This window comes from Carassius carassius, chromosome 36 (assembly GCF_963082965.1).
Source record: "Carassius carassius chromosome 36, fCarCar2.1, whole genome shotgun sequence".
In the NCBI taxonomy this organism is placed as follows: domain Eukaryota; kingdom Metazoa; phylum Chordata; class Actinopteri; order Cypriniformes; family Cyprinidae; genus Carassius; species Carassius carassius.
In genome coordinates this window covers 14,982,326-15,003,597 of record NC_081790.1, presented here as the reverse complement: position 1 = coordinate 15,003,597, position 21,272 = coordinate 14,982,326, and the positions used below count along the sequence as shown (strand labels likewise).

Here is a 21,272-nt window from a genome sequence, read left to right as displayed (position 1 = left end):
TTGTCTGAAAATGCTAAATTATTATGCATTCAATGATTTAATGATAGAATATACATAATTTCACTGTTCATATTAAACATGTTTCTAACAACAGCAGAGATGTTTGCCAAGTCTGCATTGATCCAACCCTAAAAACAACTCTGGCCATTAGCTTAGAGTTACTGAGACTAAATCCAGAATTTCACAGCATTATTAATTAATACTAAAGTATCATTCAAAGTCAAATGATGCATCTGTGACTTTCAGGTTCTATCAAAACTCTATTAAGCAACTTAACACTGTACAATGTGAGTTAATATTGCATATACTTGCTTGTGATAATTAAGGAAATCTCTTAAAATACCTGCAGTTTAGGTAATTACTTTTTTTAACAAATGAATATTAATAATAATACAGCAGTTTTAGTAAAATACATGAATAAATAATAATAATAATAATAATAAAGCAGACAATGAACACATTTTTTAATGGTTTGACTTTATTAATAAGAGCATCATGGTCATGGTTATGGCCACTGTAATCATTTCCTCATCGCTGACAGATATTCTAGTGCTTGTTGAAGTATTAGCAATAATTTAATAAGAAGAAATCCTGCAAACAATACAGGGATGCTCTTAGTGTGTGCTTTAGACTTTACCTTTTTTATTAATGTCCTCTCCTTGTGCAAGGTTGTGTTTGTACATTCGTTTCTTAAGTGTTTCCAAGGACAGCTTATTTAAACTCACGCACTGTTCATAAAGTGGGTGACGTATTGAGCTTGCACTGACCTACACTTATATTTTTATGCTTGTTTGCTCTTCTAAGTTAATACCACCGATGTGAATACATGGGTCGGTGGACTGTTGTGTGTTCTCTTTTTTATCTCTTAACAATTGTTGTATTAAACTGAAACAAGCTTAATCCAATAACTTTTTAAACATTCTAACAGCCTAGGAAGGAATTAATGTGGAGGCCTAGAAATTAATGGATTGATATCCCAATAAATCAAGGACAATGGTTATATAAACGTATTAAATGATGAGGTAATGAAAATCTTAAAATGCAAAAACATTTCTGTAACGGTTAGGTTTAAGAGCAGGGGATATAAAAATATCATTAGCTCAGTATAAAAACAATAGAAGTCGATGGAAACTCCCCACCATGATAGAAAAACGAATGTATGCAGGAGAATTAAAAAGGAATACATTGAGTTGCTGCTGAATAGATCTACTTTCAATTGGCTGCAGTAGACATGAGGCTGACATAAGAAACCTCTAAGGCAGAGATAAGTGAAGTCATAAGCACTGTGCTTCTACCAGGCAATTAAAAAGAACAGGAGATTAAAAGAAGTCATTAGCCAGGACAGTGGATTAAAGCACAGTGTCAAACAGTGAGGGATTACAATTCACCAGCCTACATTCACTCGTTGATCTTTTACCATCCCTTTTTATTAGGTCTAGTATTATTTTATTTTTTCTAATTATTATTATTTTTTTAATTTCCTCCGGAGGACCTTTTATTTCCATCAGCTCTTCCTTACTAGAATGTTTATTCTTGTTTCTTTCCCATCTCTATTTAGAACTTCAGTAAATGCAGTTCACATCTCAGTCCCTGTTTCCATAAACTACTTGTATGTTGTCGACGCATGGATTTACAAAACTACACCAGCATGGGCATTTTCATTTTAATGTGGAGTCGCAAAAACTGCTTTGCAATGTTAAAAGCAGGTTGCAGACGCCAAGCTTTTCACGTATAGTACATTACTCCCATGGTCAAAAGGAGGACACGCTGATCTTTTAGTTTGTTATGGACATGATATGCCAGAGATTTCAATAATAGGACATTAAGATCGATATAGGACACTGATGTTCCATGCCTATCGGTATTTTCTACAAGGTACAGTATGTAATACATATATATATTTAGGGTCAGCCCGTATCAAGTGAGTCGACTTGGATACGACATGACCGATGTATATTATTTTCATTTCAATCCCTACAACATTCTACATATTCATGAACAAATTGTTTATCAGTGTTACACAGAGACAGAAAGTCTCTTCAACTTTTCTATCCTGGTTCTAGTCAAAATTCCTCTCTCTTCCTTGACTTCTTGGTCTCCCTGTCTCCCATCTGCACCCAGATGTCAATCTGCCACTACTTTTTGAAAGCCACTTCAATCATTCTTTACATCATATTAGTTCTTTTAACCCGTGTCAATGCCATGCCCTCCATGACAGCTCTCTTCCCCGTGAATGATTAACACCGGAAAGTAAAGAGCATCTTGGTAAGTGGGAGGCCTGTCTCTCTCTTCCTCCCTGGTCTCTCCGTTCTCTCTCTCCTCCACTTGTTCCTGCCCTGTCTCCTCTACATCGTCGTCTTCTAGCCCCTCACTCTCTAATACACCCCTCCTCTCCTCATCTGGCACTCTAAACCCAATACCAAGAAAACCCCCACCACCCTCTTCCACACGGCCGCCCATCCCACCTCCGAGGCTCCTCGAGTGAAACAGGCAGGGATGGCGGCTTCTTGCGTTATGCAACCGGCCAAGAGAGAAACCACTGCGACTAAGAGAAAGCCTACCACCAGGCCTAATGGGGAATGAGTTTGTCCCTGCAGCCATGTTCCCTCTAAACCAGGAAGGGAGCGAAGAGCTGCTTGTTGAGCGCCGGCACCTGGGGCAACTCTGAAGGAAGTAGCTAGAATTGCGTCGCATACGTGCAGCCATAGCAACTGATAACGGTGTGTTAGGATTCATATCCAAATCCATAAGCAAGGCCTCGGAGTAGCTAGGCACCATCTGCTGGTTACAGCGAATGTGCCATTCAAGTTCGGTCATATCCACCGTGTTGACCCGCGATATGACGCGCAGAGTGGGACCCCCAGTGCCATGCTCGAAGCCTGTACAGTAATTTCCTGCCTCTGTATTATCATTGTCATTTGCATCCTCATTCTCTCCGAACAGTTTCTCAACATGGTAGTGGACGTATGCAGTACGGTACTCGGCAATCACACGAAGAGGCCATGATAACAGGAAAGCAGAGGCTAGCCAGTAAACCCAGCGTCTGGTGTACCAGGGTGGTCGTGATGGGTCGGGGAAGGCCAGCATGTGTTCCCGGAAGTCGACATTTTTAAGGTGCATGCCCTCCCGAGCTTCCATATAGTCATCCAGGCCCTCATTGTCCCCAAAGAAGCGTGCTCGCTGCGTGAGGTAGCCGGTCTCTGCACGGGCGCTGGCGAAGCTGAAGCACTTGGTGAAGCGCAAGCGAGTGACAGGATGTTCCAAAAGGCCCTGCAGCTCTTTCGAGACATCTTTGACACCGAGACGTGAGTAATCAAACTCGGAGCTCGCTGCATGCGTGTTGACCCGTTCGTGGTACACCTGTGTAGTCGTATAGGCATCTCCATTTCGGTAGCGCGTCACCTGTCTGGTACGACGTACGTAATGGTAGCTGATGGCCTTCCACCAGATGCAGGGTGTGGCTTGTTGCAACCGCTGTATCCTGTCATACACCTCACTGATTTCCACCTTAGCAAGGTTAGCTGTTTTAGAATAGCAGTGCCAGCACTCCACCAAGTAGACGATGTACAGCATAGCCAAGAAGGCTACAGGTATATAGACGTAGCCGTTGGAACATGGGCTGTCATGGTAGAGTCGGGCATTGCCTTTGTAGAAGTAGGCTTGGTCATCAAAAGTAATTACGGTGATGCGGTATAGGGAGCACCAGCCTAGTGTGCCAAAGCAGCCGTACATGAGCAAGGTAAGCAGCAGGCACTTCCAGTGGGACTCTCTGCACAGTGAGCCACTCAGGGACTGCTTGAGGGGACGCTGCTATAGGTGGGAAAAGGGGGACCAGATGTGGATGGAAATATAGGAAGACCAGAGAACAGAAGGTAATGCAGATGGGTTAGAAATTGAATGGGGTGGGGTTCAATAACAGATGAGTTGGAGGTTATTGGACAGAATGGGAGTGAGTTGATGGCAAAGCCAAAAGAAAGAAAAGGGCAGCATGGTTGGGGGAGAACAGTAGGGAAAGAAAGGAAGGAAGAAAGAAAATGTAAAAATTAGTTCTGGCAGAAATGCATACAACATACAACACTGTACAAGAGCAGAAATAAATTGTGAAAATATATATGTACTTATTGAAAATGATTTCACAGCAGTCTTGAGAAAGCAGAATGCCTTTAACGCATTACTCTTACATTACTTTTACATTTGTAAAGAATTTAAAGGGCACCTATTATGCAAAATTCTCTTTTACATGTTGTTAAATAAATGTGTGTTTGGCAGTGTGTGCACACAACCACCCTATAATGATTAAAATCAACACGCTCCTTTTTTTTTAATGCCCATAAATCATAAGTAGTGTCGTGCCGCGCTGCATCCAGGGTAGACCATGGATATATATCTAGACAGCATCACTGACTATAATAAGTTCTATAGTATTTTGTCTCGCTGTGCCACTCATGTCCAGTGTAACATTGGTTTTGCTTTGTTTCACCCATGGTTTCACAGAACTAATCGTGAGACCCTTTTGGGGTAGGGGCGTGTTTGTTTTGGTGATTTCAAATGTCAACATTGGCTACCAGAAACGGCTTACCCCACCTTTAATACACATATCTCATATAAACATGCAATTTCTTTCCTAGCTGTTAAACTTCACAGAAATAACCAACTGTGTTTTTGTAACTTATGTGTGTTTTTAACATAAACGTGCATGTATTTGGCAGTTTAAGTGTAATAAGACATGAAAGAGAGTTTAGCGCTCACATGCCATGTGACAGCAGCTTTCTGTGTGCTTGCTTCGGATGTGTGTGCTCAGAAACCGTATATATGAAATTTAAGCTAATATGGCTTTAAAGTGCATGATTTCAGCATAATAGACCTCATAATTAAAACCAAACAGATGTTTTTTTTTAGCAAAGTATCTGACGCACGAGCTGTGAAGGCACAGCCCTATTCTGGAAAAGGAGGCGGGAACAGTTGCTCAATTGCATTTAAAGACACATGTACAACAACAGCGTGTTTCTGCTTCCACTTTAAATAGGCATTTTATTAAAAATTATATAATAAATAATCTGTGTGGTATTTTAAGTTGAAGCTTCACAGACACATTCTGGGGACACCTGAGACTTGTATTACATCTTGTAAAATGGGGCATAATAGGTGCCCTTTAACACTTATTTTCAGTCATATTTTTCCTACAGACCCCCTAGGACTCCTTTGCAGCCTCATTGTGGTCCCCAAACTATATGCTGAACCTGTGTTTTAGATGATTCAGGGAACTGATATATTTCATTTTTATTGCACATGCACAGCTGAGTTAAGCACGGCGTACTATAGCCACTCTGACATACAACAGAGAGAACTTAGTAATAGATCATTCTCCTGAGGGCTGAATACATTTCCTGGCTGCTCGTAACCTAAACCATGTCTCCTTCTATATGACTGTGGAGGGGAAGTTTAGATGCTTTTAGACATCATTGAGTGCATCATCTCAACTAAATGTATATGGATCTCTACTGCCTACTCTGGCCCCAGTGGCGGCTTTCGGTATTACGGCCATATGGGCAAAGATGAACTGGTTCCAAACTAGCAGGAGGGAGAAAAAACAAACCATACAGTTCCTCTGAAAGGTATGGCGCAGAAAGATTAGGTTGTCTACGGTTGCGCTGCAGTATTTAATATTATTTTCCTTTCTTTGTCTTTTTTCCCATGCTGTCTCTTCTTTAGCAACATCACATACCCACTCTCTAATACACACAGATACTTACACACCTAAATCAGCTAATAGTACGAGCAACTTGCTGTGAGAAACTGCAGCACTGAAAGCAGGCTGCAGCCCAAGCGTGGCATGGAGGCTGCGCTCCTCTTGGCAGGAGTTTAATTGTTTCTTTAACAAGGACAAGAGAGCAAACTGGGATGATAGAGATAGAATCCATTAGGGCCTACAGTGAGCTTTACCATGTGCACAAGCTGGTATCTACGCATGTTTTTAATAATGGCGGCTTGAGCCATGAAACATGATAATAAAGCATATTATATAAAAATAATATTCCCATATATTCACACAAGTTTGTATTGTCTGTAAATTTGGGATTGAAAAGTATCATTACTCCCTCAAATTTCAATAAAATACACAACCTTTTCACAAATTAATTATTTATTCACTTGATGTTTTCACTGCACTGCATCTCAGAGATGTGCAGTTGTAGGAGGGTGAGAAACTAGTGTTGGTACCACAAGAAAATATGTCCTAAGAGATGTGAATGATATTTTCAGTGAGATTCAATACTGGAGGCTGTGATTAGGACACTTGCATAGAACAAAATGGCAGTGATGTATAAATAGTGGATAAAGTTTGCTATTTTAGAGCCACTCTAATATGTTAAATTATTTAGATGGCCTGAGAATATCTGCAGTCATATGATCATGTGTATTTTAATGCTTTTTACATGAGAGGCATCAGTGGCTAGGTGAAATAATAAAATCAAGCCCAAGTGTAAGTGTTTTCCTGCTAGTGCGTATGAGTCGATACATTATTTGCCCTCTAGGGAAAGGGGATAAGACAGTAAAAGCCAGCGGCTGTTTGCTTTCACTCAGTTTACTTGCAGGTTGTGCATAAAACCTAAGTTAGGAATCAAGAAACTATCCTGTTCATATTCAGATCAAAATTGTACATTATTCATACATTTTTGTACGATCTGCTCACACCCCACACTCTCAGAAAAAAAAAGTACCTTTTCTGTAGGTAGAGTTTTAGATGTTTTTTTACTACTAAAGGGAGCATATTAGTACCTTAAATGTACATATTTGTAGCTTTTGGGTTGCCACATATGTGCAACTGACCCTTCGCAGGGAGTTTGACTGACAGGTGATCTGACTAATAATAACGCAGAATTTGCCATTTTTGTCTGACAAACAAAATAGAAAAGAGAGTACCATATTTTTTCGGACTATAAGTCGCACTTATGTTCATAGTTTGGCTGGTCCTGCGACTTATAGTCAGGTGCGACTTATTTATCAAAATTAATTTGACATGAACCAAGAGAAATGAACTAACAGAAAACATTACCGTCTACAGCTGCCTGAGGGCGCTCTATGCTGCCAGAGATGCTGCTCATTTTCCTGTAGTCTACACTGAAGACACAGAGCTCCCTCTCGCGGCTGTAGACGGTAATGTTTTCTCCTGGTTCTTGGGTCTAAATAAATTCGATTTATAGTCCGGTGCGACTTGTACATGTTTTTTTCCTCGTCATGACGTATTTTTGGACTGATGCGGCTTATACTCAGGTGCGACTTATAGTCCGAAAAATACAGTACATTAATATTGGTGGATTTGAACTTGAAAAATGGATATTGACATTAGGGATGTGCACGGATAGTCGAACATTCGAATATTCGTTCTGCTCTAATTATTCGATAAATAAAAATGATATTCGAATTTCGAAAAAAAAAAAAAAAAGTTCACAATAAAACCTAATTTGGTCACTTTCTGTGATTCTCCACGGCATATTTGAAGGTGTATGCAAGCAAAAAATAATTAATGAATGATTAAGGGGCCATTCACATATCGCGCCTAATAAGGCGTGGAAAAGGCTATGCGCGCCGCTTTCTCCTTCTTTCCAAAGCGCTCAGGCAGAAGCGCTCCTGAGGCGACGCGTTCTCTGCATGAAGACGCGGAAATTTCAGCAAAGGATAAATGGATTTGCAGCACAAAAAAAAATCGCTTTCAGTAGCTCTGCTACTAAATTTATTTCAAAATGGCAATCCATATACAGCTATGATCAGCTGTTCCTTCATCTTGACTGAGCTTTCAACGTTGTTACGGGAAAGGATGAAGCTAAATGTTTAGTTCTTGTCACATGACCCGCGGTGTGCTTGTGGCATTCTGAAAGTTGAGATGTTTTTAACTCGATGCAGTGCGGACGCGCCTGGAAAAAACGGGACCGCGTCGCACCGCGTGCGCATCGCGACCGCGTCGCTTCCATTATGAGCGCGCATACCGCGCGCCTACATTGGAAATAACGAACTTGAGAGCGCAAAAGACGCGATATGTGAACGCCCCCTAAAAGAACTGCAGTCTTCTACAGTACTTCAAATATGCCGTGGAGAATCACAGAAAGTGATCCAAGAACATTGTTGCAGCATCTCTCAAGCAACAAATAAACACTGCTAACTTGGAGAATGCAGTGAAAAGTCCTCTTCTCGCGTCTGCCCTAGACCCTCGGCACAAACATCTCAGGTTTCTCGATGAAAACATGAGAGAAGTAAGAAAAAAAAAACTTTTTTGAATATTATCAGAACATTTTCCTTGATGCGAGTGGTGCGGATGCAGTCGCCACGATGAAGAAGATGCAATGCCCACTCGTCGGAAAAGGCTGAGCCAGTTCTCCAGCGATGATTACAGAGAGTCCAGCAGAGACGAGTGGGAACAGTTCTTGCTGGAGCCATGTATTCCACCAGATGAGGATCCCATTCAGTGGTGAAACGAAAACACGAAGCGCTTCACAAAACGTATTCGCTTAGCACACCGTTATTTGTGAGTCCCGCCAACGTCTGTGCCGTCAGAGCGTGTTTTCTCCACGGCCTTATTGTTAACAGACTAAGGAGCCGACTTTCCCCCAATCATGTTTACATGCCCGTATTTCTCAACAAGAACATTTGAAACAATAGAAAAAAAGCAAAAAAGATTTGCTGACAGTTTAAAAGTTAAGTGTAAGCTACATTCTGTACAATAGCCTAATTGCTGCAGGCTGCTTTACGTTTTTTCTTTGTTCACTTTTTGTTTTTTTTTTGCTTTTAATCTGTACTTTTGTTTGTTTGCACGCATTGTTAAAGGTTTTCAGCTACAAAACACGATGTGTAATGTTCAAGCTTATTGTAAGCTTGTTCAAAATGACGAAAACAAATGTTGCTGAAAAATAATGTCTGACTCATTATACTTAATTTAAATAAACGAATATTCGAATATTCGTTTTTTGTGAGCTCAAATATTCGAATGTGATATTTGTGGAAAACGCCCATCCCTAATTGACATCTTTCTGCAGTTGAAACAAGATAGCTTCTAATGTTCATTCATGTTTATTTAATGCCATAAATAGTAAAGAGGAAGAGATGAATGGATCACATGCCACTTGCGATCTGTCACAACTCATTAAAGAGTCACAAAACGGTATTTATTTATTTTATTAAAAAAAAAATTTAATTACAAAATTTCCCACGTCCTCAGTTTGCTCTTTGGGCCGCAATATATTTTTCAGTGTGTGCAAACATTCTGTGTGGCTTGATAGTGGCATGGTTTGTCAGACATAGTAACGGTGGGTAGATCCTGAATAATTGTTGAAATGATAAATAAATGAAATATTCTATCATATTTTATTGTTTGTTCATAAGTCTATTGTTGTAAATATATTAAGGCCAATTATTAGATTTTATTTAAGCCACCTCTAAAATGTTGTAAAGAATTAAAGTTTGTGTAAACTATTTTTGCATGAATTGTTTTAAATACTTTTTATTGACATTATCTCATCATTTGGCCGAGGAGCCTAACACAAGAATCATTAATGAACTGGAATCATTAAGAGGGAATTCTTAACGATTCCCATTTCTGCTTAAGGCTTTCCTTTCATTTCTATTTGTGAGTGCAATATTTTGAGGTGAAGGACACTGGGCTCATAAAATATTCAGTCTGAACAAATGATATTGAGAGTGAAATGTATCAGTGGTTGGGCAACAGAGCACACTAATCAGTGCATAGCTAGTACACAAGAGAGACTTGCTATGAGTTAGAGGCGTGTGCATGGATATACTAACGATGGTAAATAGCAGAGGAGAGAGGGATACTCATGAATTAAAACAGAAAAGTCTGAGAGCCCTCTTAAAGTCTTAATTGCCTTGTCAGCATATATTTGACCAGGCAAGTGCTTATTGAGATGCATTAATCTACAAAGCAACATGAACGAAGCATAAAGACTCATTTGCAGACACACTGCCCTGTACGAAGCAGAGAACAGCTGAACGACAGACATTGTAAACTGAGAGTTGTCACTATACATAAATAGTTGCAGCTAAAATTATTGATACATTTGTAAGTGACAATGTAGCACAAACATTATGAAAACTCAATAATGATTACAAAAACTTCCCATCCCCCACTGTCTCTCAGCCTATCGATCGGTCTGTAACAGTATATGGGGGGTAAACTCAGCAACTGAGGGTGTGAGTGAGAGAAGGACTATAGAGAAGGCTTGTACTGTCACAAAGAATGCATTCAAAGTAATGCAAGGCACTGTGTGTGCTGTTAGAAAAGTGTGTGTGTTAATTATTGGATTTTCTTGAATGAACTTCACACTGCATGAATAACTGTCCAGAAAATAATGAACGCCCCACTGAGACCTGACCTCCAGTTATCTAAGATAAACGTTTTGAGCCAGATGGGAAAAGTCAAAGTGAGAAAATCTGAGTGCAAAGAAAGCCTAGTTTTCAATGCACACATATAAGGTGATGTAGTTTTTAAATATTTTCTTCTAACTTCATATAAGTAAGCAATTTGTAGATTTGTTTATCTGAAAGTATCTATTTTTTAATAACAAACAGAAGGAAAAAAGCTATTGGAACATATTTAGCCAGTCCTCTCTGTATTAGATGCATGATATCATTTTTTCTATCACAGATCTGGCAAAATAGAGAAACAGGGAAATAATGGAAGTGCATTTTCATCCACTAGCTTTCATCGTTCCTGTGGTGACATAGCATATAGACAGGTTACTGGCCCCTCCCCTTAATAAACAGGCAATACCAATTCAGATGAAACAAAGTCAGATGTCTTAAGCAAATACTGGTAAGTCTCAAAAACATATCCTACCATTTAATGCACTAAGCAATGCAGTGTTAATGCACAGTATGATTTCACATTAGGGAGTATTTCAAAATAATATTTTCTTAATGTGATTAGCTCTATGCTGTGCCAATTTTCTTTACTTTGCAACCACATTAATGATGACAATAACATAGATACATATGAAGGTAACTGAATTAAAAAAGAAGCTTTTGCTTGACCACATCGCATTTAGTTTTTAGTAGTAACAGTCATATAAATTATTTGCATGTAATGATTAATTGCTTGTTTACTAGAAGCACATTGGTTATTGATAGTAGCTACAGCTCATCTGTGTTTATTTATTTGTATTATTATTATTATTGTTTTTTATTGACAATAATATTTTTATTTAAACATTTTTTATTCTGACATCAGTAATGAATACCAATTACTTGTACTATAGCCTACATAAAACCGTTTGAAGAAGGAACTCATGGTTTTATTTACCAACATTTTCACGCCTTACCTCCTCCCTTCCGCCCCCATTCAATGTGGGCGCTTCTCCCGTCACCGTCACCCCTTGCATTTTTCACTAACATGTATTATCACGGCACACACAGTCCAGGATGAAAAATAGGGCTGCGGTCCACCGTCAGGACCTCTCCGTAACCTATTTCACCCCATCAGCCGCGAGTGTCACCACGTTTCTATGGTGGCGACGTTCATTACAAAAGAGCATCCCCAAAATATGAGTCCGTTCCCTTTCGTTTTCCCTTACAGAGGTTATCACATCACCAAATCCCAGTAGCGATTCTTCTGGATTCTAGTCCTGCCAAGGATCAAGAATAACGGGTAACTGTTGCGCTTGATTTCCCCTCAGTCTGTGTGTCAAAAGCATCGCGAGCTCGAGACGAAGCGATGGCTGGACAGCAGCGCGCGCATCATGTTCTCGCCTCGCGATGCACAGCCGCTCTTTCGAAGGCTGCCGATCACTGCGTGTCGTAATCAGTGGCGGCGAGATTAATCTTTGATTATATCCTCTACGTTTTAATTTAACGACAACTCGAAAGGATGAAATGACCCTCCTTCCCGGGCATCTCGTATTTTCCTCCTCAAGTCCTCAACCTCCTTTCACCTGAACGGTCTCCTTGCGGACTTCACTCTGACGTCATCCTTAAACGCGCCCTCAAATCCTAATAATTGGCCAGTTCATACCAGCGTGTGCAAGCCATCGGTTTTAAATGTAGGTCCTATTAGTGGTTTAGTTTTAGTTTGGCCTCTCTTATTTAATAGTAATATATCTATATAGGCCTATCTACAAGTTAAAAGATGCAGTAGGCTATTAAGACAAATGGGCAACCCTTGTCTTATTGAATGTGCACTAATAGTGTAGGCCTACTTCATGTAGGCCTATGTAAAAAACCTTTGCAGATAATTTAACAGGCTATTAATTATAGTCTATAATATACCACTTTTACTTGAAGAGCATACACAATTGTAACTTTTTAAGAACACTTTTTTAATAATAGCGATTTACTGTGAAGTAAAATGATTGATTATTTTTTACTATTATTTTGACTAAAACTCGACTGTTTTAATAAGTAGGGTTATTTTGATGTGTACATGTAAAGTATTTAACTGTATACTGTTATTAAAGCCTACATTTAAAGTAATAGACTGTTTTAAATGTAGCTACTAAATGTAACATCATAATTACAAATATGGAATTACATATACATACCCGGGCATAGATGTCCATCCATCAATTATGAACATTCAGCTGCAAACATGAGGTGCGAGTGGTCGTGAGCATGGAAGGGAGAATGGCATGTTTTTTTTGAGCAACTGGTATGGTGCCCCCTCTGGGAGTTGGTGTCCTACACAGACTGCGTACTCTGCGTATAGGGAGCGGCGGTACTGCAGAGGATATTATTGAAGAGGATGACCAGATCCTGGGCAAGCAGGGCTTTTAATAGTAGGCCTATGTTTTTTGTTTATTTGTTTGTCACGTGGCCAGGGGCATTGCACAAGATCCCAGGCCCTATGCATAGGCAGTCCTGATGGGCCCCCAAATAAAAAATAAAATATATTCCAGACTTTTCAAGGGCCCTCTCTTCCTTTGGGGCCCTGGTAATCAGTACTGGTTTTACCCCGAGTCCGACGCCCCTGCACTTGGCTTGAAAAAGCTTTAATGGCCTCAAGACCCCCGTCCGCAGCTGTGATGTCTCCACATGCATTAGAATTTCAGAGCATGGAGCAGGACTGCTAGCAATTTTGTGGGCCGTCATAAACAGGCCGTCTTTGCCAGACCCTTGGGCCATCCCTCGAACCTTGAATGCTGAAGTGTGCCAAGTGTCTGACGTGGGTGTTCGGAGTGGTGGCTTGCTCCAATACTACTTGAGGCACATTCCACGGCGAGACAGTCATGTTTGAGCCTGGGGACTGCAGTGAGAAGGTTGGATGCACATTAGCAGTCCAACAATGTTCTCTAATGGAGGGCATAGTCCCCGAAAAACAGCAGAAGGATCAGGAAAGGTGGCACTCAACCGTCACCATCCCCACCATTGAACTGCCGACTGTTTGGGCAGTGTGCTTGGTGGCACGTAGCGCCAAGTCCATTAGTCTGCAGTTCCTTCACAGCCAAAATCCGCAGCCACAGCGTTTGTGATGCCGAAGGAAATTGCACTGCAGGCCTCCGGGATGGGATGTAGATCCTAGTCAACGAAAGCAGCAGGCTTCACAAAGTTTCTGCCGACTGCTTGCTCTCAAGTGGGGGAGAGCGAGTGAAATGGAGAAAAAAACTCCAGTGCAGCTCAGTGGGGACATGTCGACAGGCCGCTAAGTGACGCCTGCGCGTGATGCAGGCCCAGGCACACAACTCACCTTTCATGAATGGCCCCTACCATGATAAAACTGCGACATGGCTCTTTACATTTCCGATGACTCATCGCGTCCGCGAAGAGGAGTTGAACACTGCTCAAAGCAGTTGTCACTTAGAACGCATGCTAGATGCTTTTCTAGGGCACAGAATATTTGCGTTCGCTTTCCTGAAGGAAATTAAATCTGAGCGACATAGCATACGGCACGCAGGCACTATGCTTACGCATGCGTAAGGTGGTGCCAAGCGCTATTTGGCCAATAGGACTGGCGGGATGGTACAGGGCTCAGACATTCGTCATACCAAATGATGTTCCCATCTGGTGACGTCACCGCAGCATTGAAGGACCTATGAAAGGGAACTACAGTAATCCACAATGCACTTATCACTTTCCTTATAATGAGGAAGCTGCCAGGTGAGGTTGCGCATGCGCAAAAATATAATGGCGCAGTGCAGGTAAAACTGGTTCTCAAAGTAATGTTAATGTAACTTTAATGTGAAAGGTAAACGGTTTTTAAATATTAACGTATTCGTTTAGTTTTATCACAGTACAATGTAGGCGAATGTTAGTCCATTTATATTTTTTCTGAAGCATGTCTTCAGGTTTTCTGTAGTGTGTAGGTCTGCTCCTTTGTTTATGTAGCCTGTTGTTTGTCTGTGTGGAGGTGGGTGTGTGTTGTTAAGGTGTATTGCTGTAACAGTAAACAATCAGCAGGGGGGCAGGCATGTCCTGTTGCATAAATTAGTCTACTAAAGTTTTAAGACACTGTTAGTTATTAAAATATGAATGAATGTATATATATATATATATATATATATATATATATATATATATATATATATATTATACAGTACAGACCAAAAGTTTGGACACACCTTCTCATTCAAAGAGTTTTCTTTATTTTCATGACTATGAAAATTGTAAAGTCACACTGAAGGCATCAAGGGCTATTTGACAAAGAAGGAGAGTGATGGGGTGCTGCGCCAGATGACCTGGCCTCCACAGTCACCGGACCTGAACCCAATCGAGATGGTTTAGGGGTGAGCTGGACTGCAGACAGAAGGCAAAAGGGCCAACAAGTGCTAAGCATCTCTTGGGGAACTCCTTCAAGACTGTTGGAAGACCATTTCAGGTGACTACCTCTTGAAGCTCATCAAGAGAATGCCAAGAGTGTGCAAAGCAGTAATCAAAGCAAAAGGTGGTTACTTTGAAGAACCTAGAATATGACATATTTTCAGTTGTTTCACACTTTTTGTTATGTATATAATTCCACATGTGTTAATTCATAGTTTTGATGCCTTCAGTGTGAATCTACAATTTTCATAGTCATGAAAATAAAGAAAACTCTTTGAATGAGAAGGTGTGTCCAAACTTTTGGTCTGTACTGTATATATAATGGTCCTCTTATATAAAAAAAATCATATTTTAATAACTAACAGTGCTTTCCACGTTGCTACATTTAGACAATACAGTTTATTTGTAACCAAACTGTAATGCTTTTAGTTCACATCAAACCTTTGTATGCAAATTAGTTTAATGTCTCAAAAATCTGATAAGAGTGAACAGCCCTCCCACAAACACACCTCTTATCTCAATTTGTTTCTAAAGTACACATGTAAAAATTAACACAGTGATCATACAGAATGTGTCCGTGCACTTTGTAGCCTACTTTAAACAAGGTTTATTTTTATACATAGCGGGAAAGCAGTTTTGCAAGGTCACTCTTTTTACTCTAGTGAATATGTAGGTTTGAAAGCCACTTTCAGTACAGGCATACCTTCATGTACAAAAAGAAATAAAAAATAGCGAAGCATCTCACACCCTGGAATTAAACAGCCCATTAAAGGCTTTTCAGCAAAATGTGATCATTAAAAGATACAGATACAGATTCCCTGTAAAGACCTTGTCTCAGAGGAGCACCAGGACAAGACCACAGGAAACAGATGATTCTTCTGCACAATCTGACTTTGCTGCAGCCTGGAATTGAACTACTGGTTTCGTCTGGTCAGAGGAGAACTGGCCCCCCAACTGAGCCTGGTTTCTCCCAAGGTTTTTTTCTCCATTCTGTCACCGATGGAGTTTCAGTTCCTTGCCGCTGTCGCCTCTGGCTTGCTTAGTTGGGGTCACTTCATCTACAGCGATATCGTTGACTTGATTGCAAATAAATGCACAGACACTATTTAACTGAACAGAGATGACATCACTGAATTCAATGATGAACTGCCTTTAACTATCATTTTGCATTATTGACACACTGTTTTCCTAATGAATGTTGTTCAGTTGCTTTGACGCAATGTATTTTGTTTAAAGCGCTATATAAATAAAGGTGACTTGACTTGATTAAAACAATTATGAAACATTTAACACTCAGTAACAGCTAGGCTATCATATGGGGGAAAAACATTGTCTTGGCCAACATTTTTTTTTTTTTTTTTTTTTTTTTTATGTTTTAGAAATCATAAGTGTTGTTTTTCTGTAGTATATTTGGAAGTGAAAGATTTCATTTAGAAAAACAGAGAAATGTGAACTGGACCAGGTTGGGGGTTATTTCTGTGGAGAGGAATAAACCATGAAACTATTCTGCTCACAATAAAACTTTTTTATGGGATTTGTGCTGACAAGCTCATTCTGGCATCTGAATTATGACACACAGGCTTAGTCATACGGGTCTGACTAAGATAAAATTATAGTATATTTTATATATATATATATATATATATATATATATATATATATATATATATATATATATATATATATATATATATATATATATATATATACATATAATTTTTTTTTCAGCAGCACTGATATCTGACTCAGTTAAGTAAGGAGTAAATGATGATGGTCCATTGAATTATCAGAAGGTAATGCACACTTATTGCCCTTTTGGCATGAATAGCTAATACACCAACCAATCATGATCTGGAAGAAGTTCAAATTTCATTGGGCAATAATGAGAAGTAGAGCGGTCATTTTCCATTCTTGTTCATAAATCAGTTGAAAATGACATGGACAGACCACTAGCTTACATTTGTGGATCGTTCTGGATCAGCGGTTAGTCTCATTATATAAATCAAATTACATCGCTAATAAAATGGATGCTAAATGACTACAAAAACACTGTAAAAAAAATCCAGCGCCAAAACTCGCAATAATGTTTATCAGTATTTAATTTCCTTTTATTTATGGAACACTGTTTACTATTTCATGAAACTATCATAAATAATGAAGCCCAAGTGCCACCTACAGGCCTATTATGTGAAGTGTAGACTGGGGAAAAGGATTTAATAAAATATTTGATATTTATTTGCTCAAAAATACATAAAACTGTATTTAAAAGAATAATTAATTTGAACTCAATTTAAAATAATGTTTTTCTATTTTATTTTACTTTGGAATATAATTTCTATGAAGCAAAGCTGCATTTTCAGCGTCATTACTCAAGTCTTCAGTGACACATATGGAAAGAGTTGTGGTGCTTAATTATATGTAGCAGGGTAAGGCCAGATCAGAGCCGTTGAAAAACAGAGTTGCGACACTCCCACAAGCGTGTACGTCTGCAGACTGCAAGACGGGGGCGTAACTTCAAGTGGGCGTAACTTGAAGTAGGAGGCGTAACTTGAAGTTCTCCAAATCACACAGAACCACGCGAGACCTCAAAACGATAAGTTGTTGGCAATATGACGGCACAGAGTAGAATATTGATTACGTTTTAAGGGAGGCAGGGGTTTTAGGCAGGATTTGATGCATGATGTGTGTGTAGATATTAATGTTAGGGGACAATGTGAGAGTGTACGTTTTAGTAGGAAAACGTATTATCTGACGTATTATCACTCCGGAACAGAAGACGGCGGTATTGCACCAATAAGCTGGATGCCAACCGCCGTTAAACTGGGAAGAAGACGAATATGACAGCTTGCTGTGAGAGACAAGGGTGAGAATCTTATTTTTTTTTTCCCGAAATAATTATTTAAATTGAAGTGTTTAAGTCATTTTCATACAGTGGTATTGTTTTTGGAGTTAATAATTTATTAAAACTAAGGCGTAAAGTAAGCAACATATAGGCAAAAGGTCTACTAAAGACGCTATCCCCAGGTATCACAATCTCAATCTGTCTGTGACCTACATAATATAGCATATTTGTGATTTTGCTGTAAACATGTTTTATAATGCATAACTAACAGGGGAGCTCCATTAAGTACACGACTCAATAGTGGATTTACATAAACCATATATACTTCTTGAAGACTATTACTAAAATGTCTATTTATCATCTGACTGGATAATGTTTGATAAGAATTGTAGATGAGCACATCTAACAGACATGAAACAGGTGTCTGAGTGATGTGTGTGATATTGTGTAGAATTCACTTTTGTCAACCCTGCTATAGATGAGTGTGAGTCATGTTAACAAACAAATCTACATAAAGTAACTAAACATAAGTTATCTATTTTATTTGTCCATTTGCAATATTGATAATTTAAGGAACATTTGTGTTGGATAAAAAGTGAGTTACATCAGTTATTAACTCAACATGTAAATGCAGTATATCACAGATATATGACAGAGGAGACTGACTCTTGTGTGGATGTTACAGGGACAGACACACGTGTGTTTATCTGCTGCAGAGACACTGATGAAGGAATGCTGCCATCAAAGGATTTGTGTAAGTACACTACAAAAATAAATGAAACATTTTAAATCTTAAGTTGTATTTTATTTGAATTAATGTAATTTTAAACAACTATTACACCTCTTTTCTTATTCTCGATTTCTGTGCATTTGCTGTAGATCTTTTGTGGTGGAGCAGGACCTGCAAGGAAAGGTGAAAAAGAGGGAAAACCTGAAACAAAAGAATAATTTAATGACTTTTTGTATTGTGTATGTGTATTTTTGTAGGGCATGAAAATGTCTGTAGACTGGTGTGTGCACTGAGGATGGAGAAGACCACAGCATCATCCTGAGAAGCTCCATCACTCCAGCTCTTACTGTCTCATCAGGACCAGATGCTGCTGTGGTGTCTTCATCCTCAGTGACCCCAGAGAAAGACCACAAGACACTGAGGATGTGATTTTGGTAAAGTTTGTTCTGCTGGTTTCTGTTTATACAATGAAGGCTGACTTTCAGAAGCTTCAAAAGCATCATCAAAAAATGTGATGGAGCTTTTATCTGAAGTGATTGACAGTTCTCTTATTACCGGGGCCTACAATCCCCTGATCAACCTGGAGAAGAGAGCCTTGCTCAAGGACACACTGGTGTTCCTGTGGCTCAAGTGGTAGAGCATTGCGTTAGCAGTGCAAGGTTGTGGGTTCGAATACCAGGGAACCCATGGTAGGTAAAAACTGTTAGTCTGAATGCACTGTGAGTCACTTTGGATAAATGTATAATTTATTTATAAATTTGAACCACTTCAGTGGTTAAGCCCACTACAAAAGTAATAAATCAATGCATGTACTTGTAAATTCTGTGTAAATGTTTTTCAGGTAGTCGTGCTCATGGGGTGCAGGCACACGAAAGTTTGGAGCAGACACAGCAGTCAGATTGTCCTGCACGTGTTCCCCTGCTCTAGCTTCAAGGTTGTGTGGTTCAGAGAGCCGTCATCAAGGTCTTCTTCATCCTGTTGCTCAACGACATCCCCGTTGAAAAGAGTGAGATTGTGAAGTGCAGCAGCAGAACTGTATCAGCTGTGTTCAGATGGCAGGAGGATGTTGGGTTTACCATCTGTAAATACATGTTTGTTAGAACAATAAGTTTGAATGAAGCTTTGTTTCATGTGTTGTTGACTTGTACATGTATGCATTTATTGTGATGCTAACTTTTATACATTATTTTAATCATTTAGACATGTTTTTTGTTGTCAGTAAATAACATATAAATATTTTATCCATTCATGTATTAATTGCTTGACTGAAAATGGATGTATTCACATCGACTGCATTTATTTAACTAGTATATATTCATGTATAGCTGTGTCACAAAAGAAAATAAATTTGGCTTCTTTTACTAAAATGTCATTTTAAGAAAAAAAATTATATAATTATTGGTTGGCATTTATCGTTATTATTGCATGGTAAGTGTTGGGGTGGTCAAAAGATGCAATTCATTAAGGGGTAATGTTAATTTTCGAGTAGTAATACTTACATTTTTAGAGTATCAAATCAACAGTCTTCGAGATCTTCGCTCCCCATTCCCTACCTGTCAAACATCTCATCACATTAATTACTTTTTTGCATTTTCCTTCTATTTTCTTTATATGATCTGCCCATGTTAACCGTGAATCGAAAATAACTCCCAAAAATGTGAATGTTCCAACCCTTTCTAATTCTTTCCCACATATTTAACTTCATCCCTTCCTTAATTTGTTTCCTGGTGAAAAAGACTGTTTGTGTTTTTTCTATTGAGAACTTAAACCCCCAATCATATCCCCACTCCACCACCTCATCAATTGCTCCTTGTACTTTCCTGTTGCATGCTCCATATTCCTTCCCCTTTTCCACAAAGCTCCATCATCCGCAAACAATGACCTCCCTATATCCATTGGCACCTTTGTGAAGACATCATCAATCATGATGATAAAAAGTAGTGGGCTAATCACACTGCCTTGAGGCGTTCCATTGCCCACATTGTACTGACTTGACATGTCTGACCCTATTCGTACTTCAATTTTCCTCTAAAAAAAAAAAATTCTTTATCCAATTAAAAACTCTTCCACCTACACCCATCAAGTGCAACTTTATTAACAATCCTTCCTTCCACATCATGTCATAAGCTTTTTCTATATCAAAAAACACTGTAATGACTGATTCCTTATTGGCCTGAGCCTTTCTTATTTCATTTTAGTCTTATCACCGAATCCATGGTACTCCTTCCTTTCCTAAGACCACTCTGATAGTTTGCTAGCTTTCCACTTTTTTCTAGTATATACGATAACCTTTCTGTTATCACCCTTTCCATAATTTTACATACATTTGATGTTAATGCTATTGGCCTATAACTGGAGGGTTTAGAAGGATCCTTGCCAGGTTTCCTTATTGGAACGACTACTGCCTCTTTCCATGCATTCGGTAATCTTCCCTCCTCCCACACTCTATTATAAAGGTGCAGCAACTTTAAGAGCGCTCCTTTCCCTAGATGTTTTTAGCATCACATAGCATATCTGATCTTTTCCTGGAGATGTTGGTTTAGCTCTATTTATTGCTCTCATCAACTCTGACATATTAAAAGGTTCATCAATTTTATCATCAGTTTTTTCCCTCCAGTCTAACACACCTGGATGCTGATCCATTGTTCTTTCCTTTCTCACTTTGCATACTTCTGACAGGTTATCTGAACTGTGAATTTTTACAAATGCTTTTGCCATTATCTCTGCCTTATCCTTATTGGAGATTGCTGTTCCTTCCTCAGGAATTATAGCTGGAATTTCCCATTCCCTCCGTTCTCCTCCCATCCTTTTTATCATTCCCCACACCTCTCCCACAGGTGTTGATCTTCCTATTTCATTGCAACATTTCTTCCAACTTGCCCTTTTTGCTTGATGTACTGTTCTTCACACAATAGCCTGCGCCTTCTTATACTGAATCAAATGCTG

The 21,272-nt window shown here is 39.2% G+C and overlaps 1 protein-coding gene and 1 long non-coding RNA gene across 2 annotated transcripts; one reads left to right on the top strand and one right to left on the bottom strand.

Annotated features, from left to right (window-relative positions):
- Window positions 1–443: 443 nt before the first annotated feature.
- On the bottom strand, window positions 444–11,962 carry LOC132117249 (transmembrane protein 151B-like). The gene is made up of 2 exons (XM_059526413.1): window positions 11,328–11,962; window positions 444–3,810 (listed from the first exon to the last, which is right to left on the bottom strand). The coding sequence occupies exons 1-2, from the start codon at window positions 11,385–11,387 to the stop codon at window positions 2,185–2,187; spliced, it is 1,686 nt and encodes a 561-aa protein (XP_059382396.1). The 5' UTR covers window positions 11,388–11,962; the 3' UTR covers window positions 444–2,184.
- Window positions 11,963–17,291: 5,329 nt separating this feature from the next.
- On the top strand, window positions 17,292–19,569 carry LOC132116732 (uncharacterized). The gene is made up of 2 exons (XR_009425679.1): window positions 17,292–17,617; window positions 19,168–19,569. It is a non-coding gene; the product is annotated as an uncharacterized LOC132116732 (long non-coding RNA).
- The last annotated feature ends 1,703 nt before the right edge of the window (window positions 19,570–21,272 follow it).